Here is a 12,871-nt window from a genome sequence, read left to right on the forward strand (position 1 = left end):
GCGGTAGATTTTTAATCTCAATCCAACCTATCTACACCTCACTAATCCAGTAATGCTTTCATCAGACCTGAAAAATTCCTCCTGAAGAACGTCACCAGCACTCCTCTGTTGCTTACTTGAGTTCCTCCCCTTGATAATGCCATGTTGGATTGGGTGGAAAATGGCTCAGGGCAGGTGCAAAAGGGCATGAGGCATGTTGTTGGGGTGGAAATGACCTGTGCCAGGACCTATGGGGGTAACCGAAAATCTCAGTGGAGAGTGTCAAGAACAATGCCTTACTGGGAAGAGATGGTCTAACACTGTATAGGCGATTCTGTGTGTGAGGTCATTGCCCTGGATACATATATATGTTTTACGTACAAGTGCAGACGTAATTCTTTATTTCTTTCCACTATCCAAAGACCCAATATATTAAATCAGCGCAGTGGATTCTCCAAACCAAAACTTAATCCAGAAGTAAATAGATGAACTACCAATTAAACCACAAAGAGGCAAGGTCGTACCTTTATAAAATCATCATATTCGACGACAACTGAATCAGCACGATCATCTTTATCTGAACAATCTGAATCTGTCCCCAAAACCTACAAAAAGAAAAGCATGTAAAAAAGTAGAACTGGATTTCTATAATAAACAATAAACCAGCTCAATCATTAGGAGCAGCATACCATCTAAGCTCCCTAAATATTTTGGACCAGTTTACCAACCACTCCAATGAAGCCTGATTAGCTTCATGTTTTAGGTGCATGTATAAAAACAGTCTCTCTGCAAAGCAGGGGTAAGGCTGCATACATTACCCCAGACCCTGCAGTGGCGGGAGCCTCGTGCTCTGGTTATGCCCCTAATAAAAAATAGTTATTGCTGTTGAGAATTGAAATAGCCAAGAGAAATGGCACAAATAAAGTGCCAGAAGTCTTGAAGAGAAAACAGAACAAATAGGTGTCGTGCAGCATCCCATTCTGTTTCCTGCATATTTAATCTGACAGTTTGCTTGGTTCTGATTCTGATATCTGATCTACACACTGCAATTTCCAGAAGAACATAGTTTCTTTGGGGTATATCACCAAAGTTAATAAATTCAATTTGGAAATTTCTGGCTTCTATACTTGAGCTAGCATGTTAAATGCTATGTTACTAGGATGCAAGTGGGGGCCATCGGCCACTGACATCAGACTCGGCAAATTCCAAAAAAATAGGAACTCTGGGGATATATAATGTTATTGATATTTTTTAATACACCACAAATGATTGGAAGTACCTGCGCAAGGAGAAAAAGAAAAGGAGAAAAGAGGAGATAAGGAGAAAAAGAAGAAAAGAAATGGGGAATAGAGCTCATGGTTTCTCTGAATGGGTAAATTGTGACAATTACAAGGACAAACTAATAAAAATTTCAAGACAGACATAACAAGAACTAAGACACCACTGTGCATCTAATATTTAACATAGATAAGTCAAAATGTTTATTAAACAAAAGAGAACAAGGAAAGAATCAGATCATAGCAAAATAATTTGCATGTTGGAGTAGTTTTGGGAATTTGACAATTGTGCACTTAGTCAAGACCAAAGCATGAACTTTGATTAATATATTGAATTAAGATAACAAATGTAACAAATGGGTATTATAGATAAGGACAAAAGATCCACACACTAGCTGTGTGTGGATTCTTTTGCATGCCCTCTCACAAAAAGTGAGGGCCCCACAAATGTCTCTCTTTTTTTTTTTTTTCATCTATTTTGAAAACATTGGCCCCACGTGGATGATAATTTTTTGTTGACACTAATTGGTGGGCATGCAGAGTCCTTCCTACACTAGTAGCTGAGGGAACCCTTTCATAGAAAAAAGGACTGCATATATAGCTAGAATCAATTGTTTCTTTGATGAATTGACTGTCCATCTCTATATACTTCGTCTGATCATGTTGCATAGGATTGTAGGTAATACTTATGGAAGCCTTGTTATCACAAGAAAGATGAATGGGTGCCTCGATATTAAACCCCATTGGACTAGCCTTCTCAAGCATAGGAGTTCACATACTGCATGAGCCATAGCTCTAATATCTGCCTATGCACCCAATCGAGTTACAACTGGCTGCTTTTTTATTCCATGTAATCAGCTTACCACCCACAAATATACCATATCTAGATGTAGATCGTCTGTCAGAAACTGAAACAGCCTAATCAACATCAGTGTAGCCTTCTATCCTCAAATGGTTATGCTTGACATACAATAGTCTTTTCCCTAGAGTGGACTTCAAGTACTTGAGGATCTAAAATACAACATCCAAGTGCCCACTCTTCGGGGCATGCATAAAGTGGCTCACCCCCCTAACTGCATAGGTGATGTCTTGGCAGTCAAAGATAGGTAGATAAACTTCCCCACTAATCTTTGGTATTTCCCTGCATCACTAAGGGATGGACCACAGTCTTCTCCAACCTTGTGATTTTGTTCAATAGGAGAATTTGTTGGTTCACAACCCAACATTCCTATCTCTTTCCATAAGTCCAGCACAAACTTCCTCTGGCGGATATTTATCCCCTTAGATCTTGACACTTCAAGCCCCAATAAATACTTTAAGGGTTAAAGATCTTTAATCTCAAATTGGTGGGCAAGTAGGACTTCAATCTCATTATATCAACCTTGTCATTTCTTAGTCACAACGGTATCATCCATATAGACAATAAGAATTGTAATAGTACCATTACCTTGCCGAGTAAATAAAGTGTGGTCAGTCTAACTCTGGGAATACTCCTTCTTTAGAATGCCCTTTTTAAACCTCTCAAACCAAGCCTTTGGAGATTGTTTGAGGCCATATAAAGCCTTTTAAAGAATGCATACTTTCCCTTTAGTTGAGGGAAACTTAAGCCTAGTGGAATTTGCAAATACACTTCCTCTTCTAAATCACCATGGGAGAAAGCACTCTTCACATCTAGCTGATACAATGGCCAAACTCTATTATCCGCCAATAATAAGAGGATTCTTGTCGAATTGTGCTTAGCCACAGGAGCAAACCTAACAGTCAATCCCATATATTTGATTGTATCCTTTGGCCACCAACCTGGCCTTGTATCTCTCAACAACACCATATTATTAGTATTTGATTGTGTAGACCCATTTGCATCCAACAAGAACTCTCCCTCTAAGAAGATTAACCAATTTCCAAGTACAATTCTTCTCAAGTGGAATCATTTCCTTAGACATGACTTGCTTCCACTTTAGGTTAAACATAGCCTCAGTGATATTTTCGGGGAATGGAGATAGAGGAAATGGCCACAATAAAAACAAAAATTGTAGGAGAGAGGGCATCATAGCTAACAAACTGGGTTATTGGATTAGTGCAAACTCTCTTTCCCTTTCGAATAGCAATGGGAAGATCTAACTCAGAAGGAAGAGGAGAAATATTAATTGATTGAGGAAGGTAGATCTCAAGACGTGGATCCAAAGAGGACTCTTGGCATCTCTTATTTTCCCTTCTTTTATATACAAGTAGCTCCTTTTCTTTACCAAAACCAACACCTGAACGATTACTAATATTAACAACATCCACCTTTTTGTGTTAACCAAAAACAAGCATTAAAGGGGAAATAGGTAAAAGGATAACATCAATAGCCTTTTTCACTCCCACTATTCTCCCCCTGAAGAGGATGCTGATGAGGAACAAAGAAAGGTATAGCTTCAAAGAAGGTAACATCTTTGGAGAGAAGTCACCTTCGGGAAGAAGGATGGTAGCACTTGTAGCCTTTGGTAAAGGGGAATAATCAAGAAAAAGGCATTTGAGTGCCTTAGGGTCAAATTTAGTTTGAGAATATTTATTGACGTGAACATATCAAATACACCCAAAAAAATAAAGGGGGACGAGAGAAAGCAAAAGCTTGAGAGGACAAAATATCCAAAGGAGATTTGGAAACAAGAAGCTTCAGGGGCATAGGGTTGATTAAGAAGACAAATGTAAGAAGGGGCATTTGACCAAAAGGTCCTAGGGACATGTATGCCAAATAGTAGACTCTAAGCAACTTCCAATAAATGGTGAACTTTCCTCTCAACTACTCCATTCTATTGGGTGTGTCAACACAAGCAAGCTGATGGATAATTCCATTATTGGTAAAAATGTGTTGAAAGACCACCATACATGTACTCCCCCCCCCCTCTTTGTTTTGAACTTCAAACCTCTATTTCTTCATGTGAGGCCTCCTTTTGATGTTGCAATGATTTTCATATAAGTTCATATAGTGATTTTTTCTAACATTTCACATAATATACTTCTCCTTGGAAACCTAGGAAATGGTAGCAGAGAACTTGTCGAATGACTCTCAAACCTAAATTGTGGGAGAAGTGATAGAATGTTGTGTGAGAGAATAGCCTCTCCCACACCTATATTATTTCACTAATATGACAAAGGAATTACATACACCTCCCTATGGAGGTAAAAGTTAAAAAAAAAATATATACATGAACTAATTCCCAAAGTACCCTTGATACATAAACTCTAACAAAACAATCAATGGATATGCACCATAATGTATGATCACCGATATGTCATTGACCGCTCACACGTTTACATAAACAAAGGATAAATAACGAAGAGAAAACTCTCAACTCCATTCATGTTATTCAAATATTCAGTAATGTTTTTATTTAAAAAAAAAATCCCTTATATAGAATTACAGTGATATAAGGCTCTAGCAACCCAACCCATAGTCTAAATGTAGACTCTAGGTCAATGCAGAAAGAAATAGAAACAAATTTAATATCCTAAAAATTTTCACCAAAATAAACTAAAATAACAGGTAAGCACCTATTCCCAATAACTCCATAAGTGCAACGAAATATTGCCATATAGGAACCTACCTCTGAAGTCTGAATACTGTACAAGTGCCTTCAACAAAGTGAATCTAGCATCCAAGCATCACCCATTTAAATATGGACTGAAAATCCCAGCAATATATTTATGGAAGAAAGAATACTAAGGTAAGGATAATTGAGAGATTACTAACCCCCAATGTTGTTCCCAAAGCTCCAATAAAACCAAGTCAAAGACCCAAAGAAATCTGGAAATCAGATATCTCCAGATTTAGAACCCAACCCAAAAGACCGGTTGGTTGTAAGTGGGTGTTTGTAGTGAAACATAAGATAGATGGCTCTATGGATAGGTACAAAGCAAGGCTTGTGGCTAAAGGGTTCACTCAGACATATTGAATTAACTACCAAGAGACATTTGCACTGGTTGCCAAATTGACTTTTGTGCTAGTGTCACTCTCATGTGTTGTAAACCTTGGATGGGATCTCCAACAACTTGATGTAAAGAACGCTTTCCTCCATGGAGAGCTCGATGAGGAAGTGAGTATGGATATTCCACCAGGATTCCCTAGTGAGGGTACTCAGGGCAAGGTCTGTAGATTGAAGTGTGCTCTCTATGGGTTGAAGCAATCACCTAGAGTGTGGCTTGGGAGATTTCACAAGGTGATGACATTTATGGGTTATAAGCAGAGTAATGCTAAGACACATTGTTCATAAAAAGGTCTGGCGATAGATTTACTATGCTCATAGTCCATGTGGATGACATCATGGTTATAGGAAATAAGAGTGCTGAGATTGGTTGCCTTAAGGGCTTTCTGGGCTGAGAGTTTGAAATAAAGGATCTTATAAAACTAAGTTACTTTCTTGGGATTGAAGTTGCTCGATCTTCGAAAGGTATCATTCTGTCCCAGAGGAAGTACATCCTTGATCTGTTGTCTAAGACTGGTTTATTGGGTTGTCCTTCTAATACTCATATGGAAGTTAGTACTAGGCTCAAGGAAAAGGAGGGTGAACCTATTGACCAAGGGCATTACCAACGGTTGGTAGGAAAACTGATCTCTCTCTCTCTCATATACGGCCTGATATTGCTGTGGCTATAAATATGGTGAATTAGTTTATGCATGATCCCTATCCTCCCATATGGAAGCAGTTCTACGTATCTTGAGTTATGAAGTCAGCTCCAAGAAAGGGATCATTTTATCTCCTAATGATCATCTCAAAGTTGAAGCCTATACAAATGCTGATTGGGTTAAATCACCTAACAGAAAATCCATCTCAGGTTATTGTACCTCTGTGGGGGGAATCTTGTCACTTGGCTCACCAAGAAGCAAAATGTGGTGGCTAGATCCAATGTTAAAGCAGAGTTTTGTGCCATGGCACAAGGGATTTGTGAGTTGTTGTGGTACGCACTTCGTTGGATGATATTGGTGTACCTGTTCGTCTCCCCATGATGCTCTACTATGATAACAAGGCTGCTATCAGTATTGCTCATAACCCAGTACAACATAACCGTACCAAGTATGTGGAGATCGATGGACATTTCATCAAAGAGAAGTTGAATGCTGGCTTGATTTGTGTTCCCTTTGTGAAATCCGATTATCAATTAGCTAATGTGTTCACTAAGAGGTTAGCAAGAAAAGTGTTTCATCCTTGTTTAGTCAAGTTGGGCATATGTGATATCAATGCACCAACTTGAGGGGGAGTGTTGAAAGATGTAACGAAGGGGGCCGTAGGGGCATTCCTTCTTTTTTTCCCTTCCACTGACCCTAATTAATGAGGGGCGGCTGAAGGGGGCATATTTGTAATTTTATGTCTCCTTTGCTTATTATAAATAAAGGTTTGTGTAGTCTCATTGATCATTCAAGCATTCTACCCTAGTTTTGTTGTTAACAATTATTAATTAGATTCTAGATCCTTTTTTTAGGTAAGAATAAAAACACTAATTTTATATATTTATTGTATCTTCCATAACGAAAAGAACCAGTGATTCGTTCTCTCTCTCTCTCTCTCTGGTTAAACCTCATACGATTCAAGCTTAGGAGCTGGATTTTTGTTCTTTACCGGTTAATAGTTGAATTGTGTTAAACCTTCCCATCTCTGGGTTAGGATAGATCTACTCTACCATTTGGTTTTCCGGTTGATTGTCAGGCATGAACTATGGTCACATGAAACTCGAGGCGACTTGGTCAATAGGTAGGTATGGCACCTCGCATGGAAACAAAAATCTTTCAAAAGAAATTGGCCCCTTCAGTTCCTGAAAATAAATTTACGTACAAGATTATATTTTCCCATTGCTTCGATATCGAACACAATACCATCTCTTTGGTATTCCACTATTCCATAGGGCCATCTTTAAGAGCTTCAATTAATGGTAAGCTGATTAGTTTAGTACATCCTTTCGGAGTAATATACATTCTATGTATGAAACAAATACTGGAATATAACTACACCGAAAAAATTGAATTTTGTTATCTAAAGATTTCAAACACGTGCATTTGCACATGCAATTTCACTTGTAGAAATTAAAATAAAAAATCCATTCCACTAAGTTTCCTCATGTCTATCCATACCTAATGCCAGTATGGTCCAGCAAAAGTGCCAAGCTAACTAAAAAATAAATCCATCCAATTAGAACTTAGAAGAGATGTGATGCTTCTGTAACTCACCTTGCGCTGTGCGGCATGAAACCAAGCATCTGCACATAACGCATACATATCTGCACCAGTGAAATTGGGGGGACATTTCTTTGCTATAGAGTACAGAGACATATTCTCATGCAGTTTAAACTTCCGTGTAAGTGCAGCCAAAACTCTATGGAAGAGAGAGACAGGTCAGGCATAAGAAAGGCCTATCAAAGCTATGATGAAGTAAATTCATAGGAAAATTAAAAACTAACCTCTCCCTGTAGGATGCATCAGAATTAACTCCAACGTAAAGTAACTTGTCAAACCTACCAGGCCGCAGAAGTGCCGGGTCAATGAGATCAGGTCTGTTGCTTGCACCTATTATAAACAAATCCTGGAGATCCAAAAGGAGTAGGAGACAAGAGACATGGTTCAATGATGCCAAACACGAGGAAATAATGAAGCGAAAGAGGAACACATAATAAAGCAAACCTGTGTGGAATCATTTAGGCCATCAATCTCTGCAAGCATCTAGAACCAGGAAGAAAAATTACAACCAATCAACAGTGAAGCAAAAGGTAGAAACTAACAAACAGGTATCATCAAAAAAGTATTGTTACCTGAGAGACCACTCTGTCCATAACACCCCCAGAATCTCCAGAGGCTCCACGAGCTGGAGCAAGAGAATCAAGTTCATCAAAGAAAATAACACATGGACGTGCTGATCTTGCCTGTAAAGGATCAGAGTCACGAATACAAGAATCTGAAGGAGAAACATGTGTTCTCAAGTCCAATAGCTTTCCAGTCACACCTAAAAAATGTTACAAGAACTTTCCCAGCTCTTAAAATAAAATTTATACCTTCTGAAAAATGTCTCGAACATTTTTTTCAGATTCTCCTATGTACATATTGATCAACTCTGGGCCTTTTACACTGAGAAAATTCAAGGAGCACTCTGTTGCAACAGCCTTCGCTAATAGAGTCTGAAGAATCAGAACAAAAAATACCAATCAGAATCATAAAGCAGATTCATAGTAAAATAAAAAAAATTAAAATTTCAAAAAATAATTTGTAGATACTCGAGCTGCACAGGTCATGGGAACTACCTTCCCAGTCCCAGGAGGACCATAAAGGAGCACACCAGAGCGCTTACGCAATCCAGATGAAAATAAATCCTTGTGCAGAAGAGGTAACTGCAACCATCATAAATAGATGTAAGTAACCAAACACATATTTAGTTTTCCATTATCATGCTCTATTAGGGACACATGCTCTACGGAAATAGACAAGCTAAACGAGGACGATAATTCCTGGGAACACACTAGAAAGATGGAGACATTTTCAGGTCATTGACATCCATTTTAAAGTTCATATTGAGCACCCCAATGACAGAAAAAAAATAATTCCCCTCAGTTGAATACTTGATGTTTCCCAAACCTCTACATATTCCTCTTTATCTTTTGTTGCATCCAAGACATCCCTTCCTTTCACATCTTTTCCTTTTACTTCCCATCAATAGCTTAAGACTGCAATCATGTATCGACATGCTACATCCTAAAGAAAAGGAGATACACTTTACCAAAAGAAAATGAAAAATAAAGATATTGGCCATGGGCCTCATTTACCAGAGGACCTCCAAAACCTAATTGGCCCAACCAAATTCATTAAAATAGGAACAGTACCCGTAGGACAGCAACTAGACCATGATTTTGTTATCAATATTTGTCTCCATGGCGGCACTTTTGTAATTGTGGATATTCCAGATAAAGGTTGTTTAGAAGTGAATTCTGTTCTCAATCGTGTTTGTTTTGTAAATGGGATGAAAAAGTGCATTTCACAGAGAAGGCACCAGCCATCTGAAAACCTAAGTTACCTAGATACCCTTCTCTCTTGTTCCACTTCTTTTTTTCTCTTCTCCCTTTCTTTCTGTTATTATCTTATCTTCTTCAATAACTTTTTTATCATTTCTTTTTCTCTGTTCTTATTCTCCTACCATTGTCTATTATGTTTTCTATAAATTCTTCCTAATCTGATGGTATATTCTTAGCTAAATCCTACTTTTAAATTTTCCTCTTCTGTTTCTAAACCATAAACCCAATCTGAACCCAAAACCAGAACCATGTCCCAACTCCTAGACAGCCAAGCACTTCTCTTCTTCCCTTCAAATTGCATCCTCTGTTTTTCCCCACTTTTAAACCCTTTTGTCAACTCAATAATTCATCTTAGTTTTCCCATTTCTAACCGCCAACTTCCTAGCCATTTTCAGAAGCTGCAACTAAATTTCACTTTCAACCCACTTGAATAGCATCTTAAACCCAAATTTCTTTAGAAAGATATCCCAGGTTACATACACCGTTCTTTTTTTTTTTTTTCCTGGTAAAGATCATACATCGCCCTTTAGCAGACCTTAAACTAAATGTATTTTACTACTTACGAGCTCTGCCAAAATATACAGCAGAGAACCCCTTTGAAAAATGGAGAGAACCAAAAAGTTAAGCATTACTCCTAATAATTAATTACATACAGATTAAAAACTTTGCACCATAAAATAAGAACCATAGATGTAATAATGCACCAAAATCTACAATTTTTACTGTAAAATCCCCCCCTCCGAGTTTTGGTCAGGAACAAAGCATACTTTATAATGGTTAATTGGATTTGGATAACTAGTCTAGCATTTCATATGTTCAAATTTTGACTTCGGATTGTGGTATTTATAACAGGACAAACTGATTTTCATGTCTCCATTTTAAGCCATGTGAATAGATGATATAGCAAATTTGACCCATTGGATAGAGAGGATATGGTCTGGACTAGCATGTGTCAAAATTCATATTCAAATTCAATGAAATGCCCTCCCGTCAAGGTTTGAAAACTCGGTATCAGCAATGGGATCGGTCAAGGCTGATACCGATCCGATTCCGATCCAGATCGGCCTGGATCAGACAGAAATACCTCTAATTTCAGCTTAAAAACCAATTTTTTGACCGTTTTACCCTTTGTCCATACTGATCCACCAATACGGTATTGGACAAGAATTGGGATCGATCAAGGCCGACTGCGATCTTATCCAACCAATCTGATTCCTAAAACCATGCCTCCCATGAATATCCATGCACGCCTACAGTACTCCGACCACAAATATGCCCTCTCCCAAAGTCTTGGATTTTAAAGCTCTATTTTGGAAAAATCGTTTTGGGCTGAAGCTTGATGAGATTGACATGTGAGCAGGAGACCTATGGGTAAAATTGTCCACAAAATATGGACCCCATCTGATTTGCCACATGGAAGCTTCCTAAACAAACTAGGAAAACTGTCCATAAGTCTAGAACAGTTCATTATTTTTTCCTGGGTGCATGTCCAAGTAATGTGATGCACTAAAGCTACAAAATTCAGACTGAAACAAAAGCGGTGCAGGTTTGGCAGAAGATACAGCTATAAAGAAAAAAATGAGAAGGAAAAACAATAATAAGCATTACCAATGACATTAGAATAATAAACTTAAAAAGAAAATTTAATAGCATGCCTGGTAGATTTTTCGCACCTAACAAAAAAGTATTTTGGAAAGTATGGAAGCATAATTCTTTTAAAGAGTCAACAAGTTCTTTTAATTTGAGATGACAAAATCAATTTGAAAGTGTACAAAAAATCCTTATGAAATTAAAACTATTCAAAAAAATAATAATACATATTGAATTGAGAGTGTGGTCACTAGTGTGAGATCTGTGGGAGGTCAAGGCGAGGAATTTCCAATTACGATTAGGTTACACCAAGGATCGGCCTTAAGCCCCTTATGTTTTGCTTATTATGGATGAGTTAACCAAAAGCATTCTATACAAGGTCCCCTAGAGTATGCTCTTCGCCGATGACATCGTTTTAGTGGATGAGACTAAAAGACAAGGTCCCCTAGAGTATGCTCTTCGCCGATGACATCGTTTTAGTGGATGAGACTAAAAGCGTATGCTCTTCGCCGATGACATCGTTTTAGTGGATGAGACTAAAGTCTAAAGCATGGATTAATGTCTAAAGCATGGATTAATGAGTTGAAGCTAGAGAGAACAACCTTGGAAACAACTCAAACAAAAGGTTTTAAAATTAGTAGATCGAAGACAGAGTATATGATGTTTAATTAGCTACTCTATGATGGATAATGAAATGGTGAAAATTGAGGAGAGAGTAATTCCATGAAGTGACTTTGAATATCTAGGGTCAACCATAAGTAAAGAAGGTGACATAGAGGATGATGCTTCCTAAAGTGGAATGGATGAAGTAGAGAGGTGCGTCTGGAGTGTTGTGTGACCGAAATATCCCTTTAAAGCTTAAGGGAAAATTATATAGGACTATTATGCGACCAGCCATGATGTATGGGGCAGAATGTTGGAAAGTTAAGAAGTGTCATATAAAGAAGCTATGTATAGCTAAGATGAGGATGTTAAGATCGATGTGCTGCAAAACTATAAAGGATAAAGTAAGGAATGAGCATATTAGAGCTGATTTGGGAGTTGCCCCAATCAATGACAAGCTTCATGAATTCATCTGAGGTAGTATGGCTAAGTTCAAAGGAGGCCTGAGGACGCCCTAGTAAGGAGGAATGACTTGATCCAAATTGAAGGAGCTAAAACTATAGGCGAAGTGGTGAGGAATGACATGCATAGTCTCATCTTGTCCCAAGTATGACCTGGATAGAGCCTATTCGAGGGCAAGGATCCATATAGCTATGATTCTCTTGACTGTTGGGTTGTGCCTCTTTCCTCTTACTCTCATCTTCTTTCTCATCTCATCTCTCATCTTTTCATCTCTTCTTTCCCCCAATTCTGTTTGGATTTTTTTTTTTTTTAATCCATTTTGTATGGATCAATGTAGCCGACCCGATTAGGGTGGGATAAGGTTGAGTTTGTTATCGTTGTTAAATTGAATTATAAAAAAGCACTCAAAAAAACATAGACTAATAGAACCAGCCTTTTCAATTTGAGAAAGATATATAAACTCTCCAGGACTTTTAAGAACATAAATATTTGAAAAGCTAAAATAAAAGGGAAAAACTCAACATAAAGGTGAACGCTTGAGGGGGCAATAAATTTTATAAGTGCACAATCTAATGGTGCCCTTATCCAATGTTTTTTAAAGTGAACTAGGCACGAAATCATTCAGTCCGAGCAGTTGGCACCTGGCAATACAAACAATCTCATTGCACAGCCCAAAGGTCTGACCAGGAGCAGAGAATATTCCATTGGAAGTCAGAAGCATTGACCATTGGGTATTTTCAGTTGACGGTCCAATTGTCCAAACAGTTAGATCCTAATCCATCACCCGGTACAGTGGTCCTCTAAAACACTGCCTCTATCTATCCAATGGTCAGAATTGCCACACTATCCTTCCACACAGTTCAAACAGATGTCATCCACTGAAGTTGGGCAGGTGGATGAAAGAAATGCATTTGTGACTAGTCATG

General features: G+C 38.1%; 1 protein-coding gene across 1 annotated transcript in view; it reads right to left on the minus strand.

Moving 5' to 3' along the window:
• Window positions 1–461: 461 nt before the first annotated feature.
• Window positions 462–12,871, minus strand: part of LOC122064773 (peroxisome biogenesis protein 6) — a 42,824-nt gene continuing 30,414 nt past the window's right edge. Inside the window, 7 exon segments of the mRNA XM_042628530.1 lie at window positions 462–584; window positions 7,462–7,606; window positions 7,692–7,813; window positions 7,912–7,950; window positions 8,040–8,150; window positions 8,280–8,402; window positions 8,526–8,612. Of these exon segments, the coding sequence (XP_042484464.1) occupies window positions 477–584; window positions 7,462–7,606; window positions 7,692–7,813; window positions 7,912–7,950; window positions 8,040–8,150; window positions 8,280–8,402; window positions 8,526–8,612 (735 nt within the window). The 3' untranslated portion in view covers window positions 462–476.

Source organism: Macadamia integrifolia, unplaced genomic scaffold (assembly GCF_013358625.1).
Source record: "Macadamia integrifolia cultivar HAES 741 unplaced genomic scaffold, SCU_Mint_v3 scaffold1754, whole genome shotgun sequence".
Classification (NCBI taxonomy): domain Eukaryota; kingdom Viridiplantae; phylum Streptophyta; class Magnoliopsida; order Proteales; family Proteaceae; genus Macadamia; species Macadamia integrifolia.